Genomic DNA, 17,029 nt, shown 5'->3' on the forward strand with positions numbered 1-17,029 from the left:
TTCACCCAGCTTATTTTTTTTTTTTTTATTTTCATGTATGGAGCTCCATCTCCTGTTCACAAGATACTGTAGAGTCAGCTCTTTAATCTCTTTTTGAGGTGAGTATATTTCTTTCCTTCTAGAAGAAGTATTTATGAAGGAGTGACAATGTAATTAGTATTCATAACAAATCAGATAAAGAAAACCCTAGATTTTTTTTTAATGACTCTAGTGCCTTCACATGTTATGATGAATTCAGCCCTTTCCATCTTTCCATGCCTCCAGTCTTCTGGAAGAGTAAGAAGTGTGAGTTCAAAGACTTAATTTTTTTTTTGGGGGGGGGGTGTGATGTCTTAGTACTAGAGCTTAAACTCAAGGTCTGGGTGCTATCTTACATTTTCCACTCAAGGCTAAGCTACTACTTTGTCCATAACCTCACTTTTTGTTTTTTTGTTTTGTTTTGTTTTGGTGGTTAATTAGATGAGAATCTCACAGACCTTCCTGCTGGAGCAGAGTTTAAACCTTGATTTTCAGTTCTCATCCTCCTGAGTAGCTAGGATTCCAGGCACAAGCCAATGCTCAGCTTAAAGGACACTTTTGTTTTAGAAATGAGCACAGCTGGGATAACAAATAGGGTTACAAGAACATAGAGTTCCTGTTAATGTTACTTATAAACCTTGGGAATTTAAAGAAAAAGGGTCCACATAATCATACATCTTTTCATGTGGGACATAGGAATGAAAAAAAGTACAGCCTTTAGAACAAAAATTTACTAAAAATGACCACTAATGAAGTTTGTAGAGGCCCTAAGTACGTGATTATTTAGAATAACCTAGCACCTACATTAAGTTGGGTCCTGGACTGGGATTCATTGAGGAAGTCTTCTGTGGCCAGAAGTTCTAACATGTGTCAACAGGAGTGTTAATTTTCCCAGGAGGCAATCTTAGTCACAAGTTTCTTCTAAAAGTGAAATTGCCTCCTCCCTCCACCCCATCCCTATTTAAATAGAACTAAAAACTTTTCCCTCCATGAACATTACAGTTTCTCCCTTCTAATTTAACTATCTGGAAATTTGTTGGGCAATTCTTTTTATAGCATTCTTTCCATGAGTGACTCCCATAAGCCAGGGTTTATCTGATTATGTGGTGGATGGAAACTTCTGGATAATTCTCCATGTCCAAAGATTTAAGTCAAGTTTATACTGGCTGTGGTGATGAAGAGGGTGAGTGGGCATTCTTGTTATTACGGTTCAGTTTCTCTCACCCAAGATTTTATACATTGCAAGTACTCAACAATCTTGACATGTGTTGCAGACATCATGAGTCAAAAGGGAGAAATCAAAATGCGCAATGAGCCAAATAGCTTTCGTTTCTTGGGTGGGGAGGGGGAGTCATTTTCATTAATGAAACATTTCTTATGTAATGGAAGGATTATGGCAATGTCCTCTGCACTTCTATAATAATGGTGGAATCTTCAATAAACAGAGTACAGTTGCCTAGGGCTCAGGAGACGGACAGGGAGGGGTGACTGCCAAAAATAAGCTCAGGACAGCTACCATAAGTCATCATGCCAGGATTGAGATACCTAGACACTAAACAACACAGTGTCAAACACAAAGGCACTGCTTATCTCACTCTCATTTTGTCTTCCCTGAGATAAATATATTCAAATATGAGTAACACCTGCGGTGGTATAACCCAGATTCCCGCACTTATAGACTCCCAGATAAATCATGTCATACCAACAATGAGAAGCAATGGGCAAAAGAGCTGTCAAAAACTTGACAGCATTGTGTGTGTGTGTGAGTGTGTGTGTGTGTGTGTGTTCTAGTTCCAAGAGTTGAACTCAGAGTTTTGTACTCAGTTCTCTTTTTCATGTCTGGCACCCTATTACTTGAACCATGCTTTTAGCCCAGCATTTCTTTGCCAGTCCTGGGGCTTGAATTCAGGGCCTGGGTACTATCCTTGAGATTTCTCAAGGTTAATGCTGTACCACTTGAGCCACAGCATCACTTTTGGCTTTTTCTGTGTATGTGGTATCAAGGAACTGAACCCAGGACTTTGTGCATGCTAGGCAAGCACTCTACCACTAGGCTACACTCCTGACCCACAGCCCAGCATTTGGCTGGTTAATTGGGGATGGAATTCCAGACTGCCTTTCCTCTAGAGCTCAGCCTACTGAGTAGCTAGGATTACAAGAGTGAGCCACTGGTGCCCAATTTTGATATGAGATCTGAAGCAAAAACAAAACAAAAAGCAAAATGAAATAACAACCAAAAAAACCCCGTAATTCCTGACACAAATCTTCAGAAGCTTCCTATTCCCCTTAGATCAAACCAAGGTGCTACAGAGAAGCCATGAAGTCCTCTAGAGTGTAGTTTTTACAGATTTAGTTTCAGAGTCTTACCCAGCCTTATGCTCCTGGATTGTGCTTTTTTCTGCCTGAGCTTTTAAAAAGATGCTAATTCCTCTCTGGATCTGAACTACTCATGGTGCAATTTTTTGAGCTCCATTCAGCCTTTTGGCAGGTGTTTTCCCTCCACATCAGTCCTCTCCTGTGTCATTGTGCAGGTTCCATCAGCCATGACCACTGTCTACTTCTTCCTTTTACATTTCCTTTACTCCCTCAGAATGTGTTGGCTGTTTCATGGGCTAATGCTTTGTATCCGCTACTACATTGTATGTTCCAGGAGACAGGGATCATGCAGGTTTTACCTCATCTCTTTAATACTTTATGTAAACTTAATATTTGAAGACACGGAAGTACTTATTGAATAAAGGAATGAATACGTACAATGGACACAAAGCTAGAAATAAAAATGCTATTAAAAGAGGAAGTGGGAAGATAAATAATTAGAATATGCTAATAGGACAGAATACATAATATTTGCATTAGTGTGTGTGTGTGTGTGTGTGTGTGTGCCCCCTTGTGTGTGCACTGGCACAAGTACCTCAAGTTTTGCTTAGCTTTTTCACTCAAAGCCAGCACTTTACCACTTGAGCCCCACTTCCACTTTGAGCTCTTGGCTGGTCAATTGAGATAAGAGTGTTAATGATTTTTTCACCTAGACTGGCTTTGAACTGCAGTCCTCAGATCTCAGCCTCCCGAGTAGCTAGGATTACAGATATAAGCCACCAGTGTTCAGATTTGATTTGTTATTTCTAATTGCTACAATATAAATATCCAATGGGTGATTTTATATTTTACATTTCCAGTAACCACACCAATATTTCCTTTAATTCCTTGTTACTACAGTCTATGGTGTGCAACTTGTATTGTTCCTTCATGTTCCAGAGTGAATTTTTTGGGTATGTTATCTTACCTCAGCAGAGACATATTTCTCTGATGAAGGTGCCATATAGCAAAACAACTTATGAATATAATGCATCTTGATCAGCATCAACCCTAGGATTTACCCCTTCCCTTCCTTTTCTTAATTTTGTGGGATAGAAAATGAGTTCTTGACTGCATCCTCCCCCATTTTCCCTTTTCATTTGTCTACCCCTCTCTTCTTGGCCCTACCGCCCTCTTGCAAGTAAATATTTTATTTTATAGACTATTCGGTATCACATAAAGCTAAACTGGAGTTTCAAACATTTAAATCTGGGGCCGGGAGTTTGGCCTAGCGGTAGAATGCTTGCCTAGCATGCACAAAGACCCATATTCAATTCCTCTGTACCACATATATATATAGAAAAAGCCAGAAGTGGTGCTGTGGCTCAAGTGGCAGAGTGCTAGCCTTGAGAAATCCCAAGAACAGTACTCAAGGCCTGAGTACAAGCCCCAGGACTGACAAAAAAAAGAAGAGAAAGAAAAAAAAATTAAAATGGTCCTGTAAGCTATAAATAATAGTTAAAATAAGCAAGTACTGGTTTAAGAATTTTCTATATTTTGTGAGTAGATTTCTCAAAGTCTAATTTATTTAATTTCTAATTTTATTCATTTATTTATTTTTTGGTCACTTGTAGGGCTTGAACTCTGGACCTGAGTGCTGTCCCTGGGCTCTTCAGCTCAAGACTAGGTTCGTACCACTTGAGCCACAGTGCCACTTCCAATTTTACAGTGGTAAATTGCAGATAAGAGTCTCACTGACTTTTGTGTCCTGGCTGGCTTTGAACCATGATCCTCAGATCTCCAACTCCTGAGTAGGTAGGATTATAGACGTGAGCCATCAGTGCCTGGCTTCAAAGTCTAATTTCTATTATTCATATTTTCAAGGTAAATGTTCCCCATAACCTGTCTCTTTCCCATTCTAGTTTTCAGCTCAAAAATATTTGCTTGCTTTTTACTTTGGACAAGATTACTTGGACACAACGTGCATGCTGCAGTTAGCAAAGTGCTTTTGCAGCATTTCTGTCCATGAACTCTTGGGGATAGTTTATGACAAATACTAAAATAACAGCTAGTGACTAACCTTTGTGCTTTTTGGTTGATAAAAGCTTCATCCTTGTAATCCCTAGGATAAAAGAGGCTCCCACAGCCTTTAAACTATAATCTTGGACTAGTAAATGTTTCTTGGGCAGCAAATTATATTATGTTTGAAAAACAAATCTAGCTTAGTCAAGTGATTTAACTACTTTTTTGTCTCTCTTAATGTTTTTCACTTTTTCAGTCACATGAGTAGAATTTATTGAGCATCTACAATGGATTTAGGAGGACTTAGCATCTGGGGTGCAAAGGGAAAAATGCAAGGACATAGACCTTAGAGTCATAAAAGGTGTGTGTGTGTGTATGTGTGTGTGTGTGTGTGTGTGTGTGTGTGAACTGAGGCCTGGGTACTGCCCCTCAGCTTCCTTTGGGTCAAGGCCGATACTATGTGAGCCACAACCCCACTTCTGTTTTGGTGACTAATTGGAGCTAGGCATCTCAATGGACTTTTGTGCCTGGGCTGGCTTAGAACCTCTATTCTCAGATATCAGCCCCTTGAGTTGCTAGATTACAGCTGTGAGCCACTGGCACTTGGCTGAGGTTGAATATATTCATGCATTGGACACAAGTAGGAGGCAGTATTATCTACATCTCTATTGCCTGTGGCATGATGTATACAAAGCACTCTACATCAATGCACACGTATGCTAAGAGGTACAGCATAGACAGAGAGCAGCAAGGACAGGGACTGCACTCAGTTGTCAAAGAGAGGAAGCCAAAGCAGCAGGAATGACATGATTCCAGCTATCAAGCAACACTATAATGCAGACAGAAAGTTCTAGAGCCGAGTTTTTCTTTTGAAATAATGACAGACTGAAAAGAATTAGCAAACATTGTACGCAGAGGCCAGCTTCTCTGTTACACAGCTATACAGCAATATTAAAAGTAACAAATTAACTGGGAATCAATGGCTCACACTGTAATCCTGGCTACTCAAGAGGATCATGGTTCAAAGCTAGCCAGGACAAGGAAGTCTGTGAGACTGTTATCTCCAATTAACTACCAAAAAGCTCAAATTAGCTGTGACTTAAATGGTAGAACACTAGCCTTGGGCAATGAAAAGCTCAAGAATAGTGCCCAAGTCATGAGATCAAGCCTCAGGACTGGCCCATGCATGGGCATGTATGCATGCACACACACAACTTAAAAAAAAATCAGTATTTGGAAAGTGGATAGACTTTTTTCAAATGCCACTAGCTTTACATATAAGATTTTTTTTTTTTGTGGGTCATGGGGCTTGAACTCGGCCTGGGTGTTGTCTCTGAGCTCTTCAGCTCAAGTCTACTGCCCTAGCCTTGAGCCAAGCCCCACTTCCCTTTTTTACAGGTTAATTGGAGCTAAGAGTCTCAGGTTGGCTTTGAACCTTGATCTCCAGATCTCAGCCTCCTGAGTAGCTAGGATTACAGGCGTGAGCCACTGTGCCTGGCACATACAAGATTTTGTTTCTTGGTTTGGTTGGCTTTTGGTGCTGGTTCTGAGGCTTGAATTCGGGGCCTGAACACTGTCCAGATTTCAAGGTTAGTACTCTACCACTTAAGCCATAGCTTCACTTTTGGCTTTTTGGTAGTTAGTTGGAAATAAGAGTCTCATGGACTTTCCTGCCCAGGGTAGTTGCTTCAAATCATGATCCTCAGATCACAGCCTCCTTTACAGACATGTACTACCAGCGCCAGGCTTGTGTGGAGCTGTTTTGATCAATGAGTTTACATGACATGGAAGAGGAATGAGGAAAGAAGTGGAGATACGCAGAGCTCAGAGAGAAGAACACTGAAGAACTGTCTTTTTTATTTTCCCCTGTGCAAATGTACTAGGTTGTTGAATTGGTTAAATTGGTTACATGCTGTCACAAATAGTACACAGTTATTCCTCTTCTCCCATTTCAATGATCTAAACATTGACAGTCTCTCTCCTAGAAAGAATCTTGATGTTTTTGGTGAATGACTTTTGGGTTTCTCTACTGATGACAGTTGAGTCATGGTAATAACTGGAATCCAAGAGGCTTTGGGAACCTTTAGCCTGGAATGCAGAACAGGTTTTCCAGAGTAGAAAAAATAAGAATTCACTTAAAAGTTTCCCTGGTCTATCTCCATATTGATATAGTTCCTAATGTAACTACTGTCCTTGCATAGAAATATTTATGCTTGTGTGTGTGTGTGTGTGTGTGTGTGTGTGTGTGTGTGTGTGTGTGTGTGCAGGTGCTCATGCCTATTCTGAGACTTGAACTCAGAACCTCTCACTCTCTCTTGGGGTTTTGCTCAAAGCTGATGCTCTTCCACTTGGGCCATACTTCCAATCAAGCTTTCGAGTAGTTAGACATAAAAAGTCCTGTTTGTTTTTTTTTTCTGCCCAAGCTGTATTCGAACATTGATCCTTAGATCCCAGCCCCTTGAGTAGCTAAGATTACACCAGTACCTGACAATATTTAGGCTTTTTGTACATAGTGACTGCAGTGGGGTTGTCGAGAGAAGGGGCTTGGGAAGTTAAAGAAAGCTGTGGTGGTTTCTGAGTATTATAGGCACACACATGGTTTAAGAGTTCAAACCCACTGTAGCCCACAATAAAAAAAAAATAGGAGCCTAGGTGATTGCTAGTCTTTTTGGATTCCTTTGTTCAATAAACAATAAAAAATAAACTGGTGGCAGGGAGATCTTATGTGGCAACAGAGAAGAGTGCTTTGAGCTGCAGAATGCCATCTCTCTTCTGTTCTCTTTCCCTCCCTCCCTCTCTCCCTCCCTTCCTTCCTTCCTTCCTTCCTTCCTTCCTTCCTTCCTTCCTTCCTTCCTTCCTTCCTTCCTTCCTTCCCTATTCATTATTTTTAAAGCATCTATAGACCAGTTTGGCCTGGAACTTGTGATCTTTCTACCTCAGCTTCTCATACTGAGATTAGTGGCAGGCACTTCCACACCCAGCTCTAAGTTTCCTTAATTATGAAATTCAGGACATGTTTCTTTTGTCTCTTCTATACAGGAATTTTGTGATTCATACAATACTAAATACCATTAATTCTAAGTTTTATGGAGGAAAGGTCTTGATCCAAAATGTTTATAATGACAAAAAAATTACACATAAAAATGATCACTTGGACAGGTGGAAGGGAATCAATGTATGTGAATTAATGCACCTTCTATCTGGCAAATATCATGTAACCCTTCTATTAATTACAATAAAAATATATGAAAAATGTCAAAAAAATGACCACTTGGGGCAGGGGAGTTTGGCCTTTGGTAGAGTGCTTGCCTAGCAGGCACAAAGACCCAAGTTTGATTCTTGGTACCACATACATAGAAAAAGCTGGTAGTGGTGCTGTAGCCCAAGTGATAGAGCTCTAGCTTTGAGAAAGCTCAAGAATAGTGCTCAGGCCCTGAATTCAAGCCCCAGAACTGGAAGAAAAAAAAAGATCACTTGGCCAGGTGTCTGTGGCTCACACCTCTAATTCTAGTTACTTAGGAGGCTGAGATCTGAAGATTGTGGTTTGAAGCCAGCCTCTACAGGAAAGCCTGTGAGACTCGTGTCTTCAGTTAAGCACCAAGGAACCTGGAAGTGGAGCTGTGGCTCAAGTGGTAGAGTGCTAGGTGTGAGCACAAAAGCTTAGGGACAGTGTCTCAGTCGTGAGCTCAATTTCTAGACATCTAATATACCCCTTCAGGGGCCACCACCCTCCAGACCTAACTTCCAGTAGGCTTCACCTCTTAGAGGTTCCACCACAGGGTGGCAACCTTCTTTTAGCATATGGGCCTCTGAGGGACATATCAGTTCCAAAGTACAGCATGCTGTTGCTTGTTATTTATCTTGATCTGCAACCACAGCACATGAATTCCCTTAGCGAGGAAATAATTAGCATCATTCTGCTTAATTAGATAGCGATAGATAAAATAACTGCCCTAAGTCTCACGGGTAAGAAATCCCAAGCTCTTCCATGTAACCCATGAGCCATAAAGCATACGCAATAGCATTCATGATAGATCTTGCCATAGTGGGCCCAGAATAGTGATTCCATGAAATGTTTTATTAATCAGGAAGAATAATGGTAGGGAAAGAGCAAGGGAGGGATGACATTGCTCCAAAAGAAATGTACTCTTTATCTGACTTTTGTAATTGTAACCCCTATGTACAGCACCTTTATAGTATCAATAATTTTTTTTAAATCAGCAATAATATTGACCAGAAAAAGTGCACTACAGGATTTCAGCTTTTTCTATGTGTAATTTTAAGGTTTATCAGGTTTGAGTGAATCACCAACTGCTACATGTAGTCTTACATATACATTGAGGTATTTTAAATTTTATTTACTGCACTCATTTTTATTATAATTTTAGAAGCATCTGTTGAATGCACAAGGAAGTTTTATGAACACAAACAATGTCCACTGACCAAGGTCTCCTAGCACTCTCTTGTACCCCAAGGTGGTATTTTTTTTTTGAAGTTACAGGGCTAGGGATGAAAAGTGTTTTCCTTGTAATCCAAATTGTTAAAAATGCCTTTGAAAAGTGTCATTTTCAGGTTCACAAATGATTTTTGAGGGCTTCTATTTCTTCCATCTATGGACACGTGTGTGTGTGTGTGTGTGTGTGTGTGTACCTTAAGAGTTGAACCTAAGGCCTTGCACATGCTAAGCAATTACTCTACCTTGATTTACTTACTCCTCAAATATGAGTATTTTAACCTTTGCTTATGTGATAGGAAAACATCTATTTTCATAGCAAATGGAGACACAAGTTTGAAGCCTACTTCTAGAGAAGTGTTGAATACATGTTTTTCAGCCAGCAAAAGAAAATACGTTGGTTGTTTCCTTTCAAAATGAAATTTGATTTACATAATGAATGAAAGCATTAAATCCCACTCAGCACTATGTATTTAAAAAGAAAGGCTACTGGGCCGGGAGTTTGGCCTAGTGGTAGAGTGCTTGCTTCATAACTATCATTGAGCCTAGATATAGTTGTGGTCACATGACTTATATAGATGATGATGATGATGATGATGATGATGATGATGATGATGATGATGGTGGTGGTGGTGGTGGTGGTGGTGTGTGTTCAGGTACTCAGGTTCTCAGACTCTCAATTGGCTTTTTGGAGTTTTATTGCTCATTGTCCTACCACTTGAGCCATAGTTCTGCTGCTGGCTTTCTGGTAGTTAGTTGCAGATAAGAGTCTCTGGGACTTGCCTGTGTGGGCTGGCTTCACATTGTGATCCTCAGCCTTTAGGGTAGCTAAGATTAAAGGTGTGAGCTACTAGGGTCTGATCATTTTAACTCCTTCAGGAGCCTATAAAATAACCTGGTCCCTGGACCTTACCCAAGAAAATTCTAGAACAATTCTGGGTAGGGCCTGGGAATCTGCAATTGAAGCAGGAACATTAGAGCAAATCCTTTGATAACACCCTGTTCAACTTTGCGAGAGCCTCCACTTTCACCCTAATCAGGTGATGCCTCTTCTTCTCCATTACCACAAAGATTAGCAAGAGCAACTCCTGGAACCCTCACCCTCTAGCCTGTCCCCTGTGGGCCAACTCTTCAGGGACAAGAGTAGCCCCAAGAAATCAAGATTTTAGTTTTTGAAACTTGTTGAGCTGAAAGGCTTCGGTGACTAGCCTTCCAATGTGATCTGCATCATGTGACCCACTCCAGAAAAAAAGACCAGTCTGGGAACACCAATGAAACTCTGCTTTATAGCAGGATGCTCCAGCTTCTTGAGTATCTCTAGCTTTTGGAATAGAAGTCATCTTCCTGCTCTAACACTGATTCTCTGGGCTTAATTGCCTATAGGTGAAGTCAGCCCATGGACTGGGTTAAGGATGTTCCATAATTCCTCTTGTGTGTTCAGATACAGATTGGACCAAAGGAAGCTTGTACCTGAGCCCACTGGGATGCCTTAAATTGTTAGGTGTGAGGGTGACTCATGCCTGTAATCCTAGCTACTCAGGGAAGCTGAGATTTGAGGGTCTTGGTTCAAAGCCAGCCCTATAAGGTAATCCAATTGACCACACACACACAACACAAAAAGGCTGGAAGTGGAGCTATAGCAACAGATGGTAGAGTGCTAGCCTTGAGCACAAAACAGCTCAGGTCCTGAGTTGAAGCCACAAGACTGACAAAGAAAAGAATAGGAAAGAAAAATAAAGAAAAGAAAAGAAAAAGATGCCTAAGTATTAACATTGTTTTGGTACTTTAGATTGTACTTGTCTTGACTGGAAAAGAATATATAACCATGCAAATATATCACCAAAGAGATTAAATTAGATGGAAGTTTGAGGGTCACTGAGATCCTTTAGCATCTTGGTTGTATATATCTTGTCTTTTGGACAGGTCTTCAGATTTCTGGGAGCTTGTTGTCTCTACAACTGTAAGAGAGGTATGAAGAATAAAGTCAAGAGATAGTAACTAGGTCCTGTTGGGTCATGCCTGTTATCTTAGCAACTCACAAGGCTGATATCTGAAGATTGCAGCTGAAAGCCAGCCTGTGCAGAAAATGGGTGAGAATCTTATCTCAGAATAACCACCAGAAAACTAGAAGTGGATGTGTGGCTCAAGTGGTAGAGCTCTAGCACTGAGTGAAAGAGCTAAGGGAACATACCCAGGGCTTGAGTTCAAGCCCCACTACCAGCACAAGATTAAAAAAAAAAGTAAAGAGACATATTTATTTCCCTTGGAAGAGCTGTGCCTACTAAATATTTACACATTACTTCTTTGATGAATTAGTATGCATTAACAGAAAACCAACCAAATGCTAATACATATAGGTAATATTCTAATTTTCTGATAAAGAAATGCTCATTAAAATCACATTGAAGAGTACCTCAAGGAACAGACCATATTGACATTGTTTGCAAATGTGATCTCATCAGGCAAAAATTCAAGCTGGAGGTCACAAGTAGGTGTCCCTACTTTTAAGTCAGTAGGCTGAGATGAATGAGTAGTATTGTTAATGATGACAACACTTGTATAATGTAAGCATCACCTTGTCTCTGGGTTTATATCACCTCTCACAACATGCTAGGACACCCCCTCCCCCACCCCATTAACTCAGCAGCTCATGCCTGTGATCCTAACTACCCTGGAGGCTGGGATCTGAGGATTGTGGTTCAAAGCCAGCCTGGGCAGGAAAGTCCCTGAGACTCTTTTATCCAACTAACCACCAAAAAATGCTTGAAGTGAAACTGTGGTTCAAGTAGTATAGTGCTAGTTTTGAACAAAAAGCTGGGTACTGGTGGCTCATGCCTGCAATCCTAGCTACCCCCCAGGCTGAGATTCCACAATCCAGCCCAAGGAGACTCTTATCTCCCTCCAGTTAACCACCAGAAAACTGGAAGTGTAGCTGTGGTTCAAAGTAGTAGAGGGCTAGCCTTGAATCTAAGAGCTTAGGGACAGCGCCAGGCCCACATGACCAAAAAATTTTTAAAAAAAGTTTAGGGACAGTGCCAAGCCCCAGGACCCAACACACACACACACACACACACACACACACACACACACGCGTGCGCACACAAACTTGCCATCTTCAGCATTAATAATCAAAGGCTACTTAATGTAGAAGAAACCACCCAGAACCACGGAAGTAACAAAAGCATTTTTGCTTTCCATAAAAGTAAAATAAGTGATTTCCTTTGTTTCAAACAATTTTGGCAAGGAAGTTCTTTTCCTTCCCCTTTTTCTTTCTCTTATTATTTTCCCTACAGAGATAAGTCAAGGGAGGCCTTGAGAGCTTCAGCTCAGTGGTCACGTTCACTAAACTCCCAGGAAGTCAGAGTGAATTGGAAATCTGTGCACTGAAATGTAGGGGGGCCCTCACCCCTGCAGCCCTGATTTTACAAGAACAATGCAGCCCATAAAATACGTCCCCTGGGGATGACCTTGAATGTCCCCTCTGGTTCTCCCCAAGTCTACTTCTTTGGCTTCCATCAGGTGGGAGCCACCCTTCTTTTCTCCCCTGGAGAGAACGGCAGAGAGGTATGGTGACAAATACACAAGGCCGTAAAAGGCAGCCTGTGGAGGTGGAGTTCAGACCATCCAAAGCCCAGACCAGGCTTTGAGAGACCCCCAGCTGCAAACCCAGAATGAAAGGCCGCTCTTCCCTGGGGCACAGACAGGTAGGTCCCCTCCCAGAGCTGCCCAGAGTCTTTGGCAAGTCATAGGATCAGACAGAACCCAGCGCTCCAGGTGGCTATAGGTGGGGCCGGGGTGCACTAATGTCTAACTGCCATCTGGAAAAGCTGCCAGTGTCCAAGAAACCCCTTTTCAAGTCCCCGGGTCCCCACGCGGTCCTGTGGATCACAGCTGAAGTTCCAGCCACGCGGTGGACCCCAGGGAAGGGTGCACCCCGCAGCCGCGGGCTGGGGCCGGAGCTGGACCGAGGCCAGCGCGGAGGAGGTGGTGTGTGAGGGCGGAAGGCGAACCTCGGCCGGCCGGGTTTCCTCGTGGGGCGGTGGGGACGGGGTGTGAAGAGCAGTCCTGGAGTGGGGCGGGCGAGGAGGAGGGCAGGAGGGGAGGAAGAGAGGAGAGGAGGAGGGAAGGAGGAGAAGAGGGGAGGAGGCAACTCTGTCCTGGCGCTCCCGGGACTCTGGAGCTGCAGCCGGGAAGTGGAGAGAGCGCAGCAGGAGACTCCGGTGAACCCGGGAGACGGAAGTGCCCCGGCCACCCTTCCACGGCTCTGCTCGGCTGCCGTGGGGACCCCAGGCAGGGTCCCGGCGCGATCATGCAGGTCAAGGTAAACCCAGCCGGGTCCCCGCGCCAGCCCGCGCGCTCCGCGGGGACCGCAGGCGCTGGTGGCCAGGCGGATCTCCCTGTGTCTGCCTGCCTGCCTGCCTGCCTGCCTGCCTGTCTGTCTGTCTGTCTAGTTCTCTCTTTGTCTGTCTCTATGACTGTCTCTTTTGCTCTCTGTTTCTCTCTCTGTCTCTTTTGCTCTCTGTTTCTCTCTCTGTCTCTTTTGCTCTCTGTTTCTCTCTCTGTCTGTCCCTGTCTCTTTCCCTGTGTGTTTTCCTCTATCCCTGTCTCTCTCTCTCTCTCTTTCTCTGTCTCTATGTGTCTCTGTCTCTGTCTCTGTCTCTGTCTCCCTCCCTCCCTCCCTCCCTCCCTCCCTCCCTCCCTCCCTCCCTCCCTCCCTCCCTCCCTCTCTCTCTCTCTCTCTCTCTCTCTCTCTCTCTCTCTCTCTCTCTCTCTCTCTCTCTCTCTCTCTCTCTCTGTTTCCCTCTATCTCTGTCTCTCTCTCGCTCTCTGTTTTTCTCTGTCTCTCTGTCTCTCTCTTTTTCTCTCTCCACTGGGATCCAGGGGTTCTGGGGAGGAAAGATGCCTCTGCCTGTTGGAAGAATCATGGTTTTCTCCTCCAAGGTTGTGACTGGCAGTCACTTACCAGTTTTGGGGAGACTTTGACCCCTCCTGGAGGGAGTCCTCAGTCGCATTTACGGAACACGCTGTGTTGGGGCGCACACAACAGGATGCTGGCTGGAAATCGGCGCATTCCAGCCTGGACTCTTTGGTCTAAACACCTTCTCTGAAGTCAGATAGCCTGAATTACTGACCCTCAACCGTGGACGCTCAATGCTTTAGCTTCCTCATCTGGAACAAAGGGAGAATAGGATTTAGAATTTGAACTTGAAATGAGCTACAGTATGCTGCGTGCTCCCTGAATATCGCTTCAAGTGTGTGGGGCAGATTGTAAACCTTTTCTATTTTTATTATTTCATCCTGGCAATGATCCTTTAAAGACTAAGCATGGGACTGATGCAGTCCTTCAAGGAATAAAGCGGCCACCTAGAAGGTGGGAGGCTCTGAGGTTAAATTCCAGAACAGCCTTAAAATAAAAACACTAAACATCCCTCCAGCTAGAGAGAAATATGAAGGGGTAGGGTGGGGGGGGGCAGGGAAGAAAAACATAGCACTAAGATTTGAATCTAGATCAGTGTCTCCTCTCTCTCTCTCCTCTCCCCCTCTCCCTCCCCCCTCTCTCTTTCTCTCTCTGTCTTCTGGTACTGAGGCTTGAACTCAGGGCCTGACCATGTAATTTTGCCTTTTTTGCTCAAGACTGGCACTCTTCTAGCTTTTTTTTTGCTAGTTGATTGGAGATTAGTGTCTCACAGACTCTCCTGCTCAGATTGGCTCTGAATGGTGATCCTTAGATCTCAGCTTCTTGAGTAGACAAAATTGCAGATGTGAGCCACCAGTACCTGGCCCCAAATGCTGTTTTTGAATGGGGAATGTACAGTGAACAGGATTTTTGTATGGTTGATATAAAAGCAATCATGAGACTACATCTCCATGGTGTTGGGTTTGGATAGCTTTTGTTTTGTTTTGTATTTTTTTTCCTTCTAGAAGTGCTAATATCTCATCAACTGTTTCTGAACCAAATCCCTAAAATACATAAATAGATTTTATTGAATGAACACAGTGTTATACACACACACACACACACACACACACACACACACACACACACAGACTATTACTCAACTTCAAAAAGGAAGGAAACTTTTATGCGCTAGCAGGTGAGTAAACCTTGGAGATATTGTAATGAAGAGTAATAAGGCAGTCACAAGAAGACAAATGATACAGGACTCTACTTAGGAGCTCCCTACAAAAGTAAAATTTATAGAAACAAAAGGTAATAGTCACCATTGATTGGCCACCTCTTTCTGTGAGTTGTGACTTGATTTCAGTCAGAGATACTTTGGAAAATATGATGAAAACAACCACGATGAACTGTCTGGCTGTAAGCCCTCAGCCCTGCTTCCCACCCTCAGCAGAAAATGCAGATATGCAAACTTCTCCTTTAAAGTGAGATATCTTAATGTTCCACTTGTTGATTCAGATATTCAGGAAGATGATATGTAAACCTGTAACACTACTGTTAGACCACAGTTCTTGAGACTGTGGATTCTCTGAAATAAAGATTCATTGAACCATTACAAGTAGTAGCCAGCACTGTGCCATGTTCTGGGAGAGCAGTTAGAAATCTTCCTCTTTGAATTAAGAGACAAGAGTGTGTGTGTGTGTGTGTGTGTGTGTGTGTGTGTGTGTGTGTGTGTATGTGTGTGTGTGTGTGTGTGTGTGTCTGTTGGAACTGGGGCTTGACCTTAGGGCCTGGGTGCAGCCTCTTAGTTTTATTGTTCAGAGCTGGTGCTCTATAAGTGTGGTGGCACTTGGGGGGTTTGCTGTCTGGGGTTCAAGTTGTAGGTACTTTTTAATATATATTCAGGAATGTAAAACCAAGTTTGCTATTGTCATTATTATTTTGACCTATGGCTCTTAAAATAATTTTAATAGCTATTTTTTTCTTTTCTTTTGTTGATTTGATTCTTTTTTTGTTGTTTAAGTGGTAGGCTACAGGAATTGAACCCAGGGCCTCGTGCATGTTTGGCATGCACTCTAGTATGAAGTCACACTTCCTGCCCTGGCCTATGGTTCTTAACTGAATTGACTTATGTCTCCCATACACACCTTTTAGCCCTTGTGAGTAAATTGAGAACATCTCAAAAATTGTCTTTCTTTCCCTTTTCATTCCCCTTCCCTCCTCCTCTCTTTCCTCCCCTCTTTCTCTTTCCCTCTGTCACTTCCTCCCTTCTTCCTTTCCTTCCTTCTCTCCTTCCCCTCTTCTTGCTTTCTTCCTTTGTTCTCTCTCTCTGCTCTCTCTCTCTCTCTCTCTCTCTCTCTCTCTCTGCTCTCTCTCTCTCTCTCTCTCTCTCTCTCTCTCTCCCCCTCTCTCTCTCTCTCTCTCCTCTCTCTCTCTCTCTCTCTCTCTCTCTCTCTCTCTCTCTCTCTCTCTTTCTTCCCTTCTTTCTTTCTCACCCTTCTTCCTCCTCTTCCTCCTCCTCCTCCTGACTCAGGGTCATTATCTAGGACTACAAGACTGTGCCATCTTGCCTGATTTGGACTTACCAACAAGTTCTGTAAAGGTAATTGCGAGGGGCATGAACTCAAGTCAGACTGCTAGTATATGATGCTATAGTCACTACTGAGCCATTGTGCTCCTTGTAAAAATTATGTAATCTTCCTGAGAACCAGTATCCTCATTCCAAAGGTAGGGATAAGAGTTGCTCTGGAGCACTCTGAGGCAGGTTGAGTGAGTTTATAAAGCACTTTGTGAGTTCATAAAGTGCTTTGCACTGTGAGGATGGGGCATGCGCAGACTGAATAACCTGCTCCTTGCTGGTAATAGGAGCATATAGATTGGGCTGGTCTTTGTATATGAAGATACCTTCCTTCTTCTTTTCTTTTTTTTTATGAGAGAAAGTAGAAATCCTCCTTTGACCTATTAAGGACCAGAAGGTCTTTGTAAATTAAATCTTGTAATCATCCCAGGAATGACAGTTTTCTTCTCAGATTCATTTGCTCCATAAAATCCTTTATAGAATTTTGGCCAACATCAGGGGGGAGGGTAATGGGTACCAAGACATGTGAAAGGGTGTCAATGTATGTGAATTAATGCATCTTCTATCTGGCAAATATCATGTAACCCTTTTACTAATTACAATAAAAAAAAAGAATTTTGGCCAACATCATTTATTTCTCTCCAATCTTTGTTACCATAGTTAGTTCTGACTTTTTAGGGATTTTAAAACAAACTAAAACAAAACTAATCCTGATCTTTGGCCTTATCTGGACTACCGACACTCTGCCTTCCAAGCAGACACT

At 42.7% G+C, this 17,029-nt stretch overlaps 1 protein-coding gene across 1 annotated transcript in view; it reads left to right on the forward strand.

Annotated features, from left to right (window-relative positions):
* The first annotated feature begins 13,028 nt into the window (after positions 1-13,028).
* The window catches only part of Trpm6 (transient receptor potential cation channel subfamily M member 6), a 131,718-nt gene continuing 127,717 nt past the window's right edge, over positions 13,029-17,029 (forward strand). The window contains 1 exon segment of the mRNA XM_090329291.1: positions 13,029-13,109. Within this exon segment, the coding sequence (XP_090185417.1) occupies positions 13,098-13,109 (12 nt within the window). The 5' untranslated portion in view covers positions 13,029-13,097.

This window comes from Megascapheus bottae, chromosome 3, assembly GCF_031878675.1.
Source record: "Megascapheus bottae isolate mThoBot1 chromosome 3, mThoBot2.hap1, whole genome shotgun sequence".
Classification (NCBI taxonomy): Eukaryota; Metazoa; Chordata; class Mammalia; order Rodentia; family Geomyidae; genus Megascapheus; species Megascapheus bottae.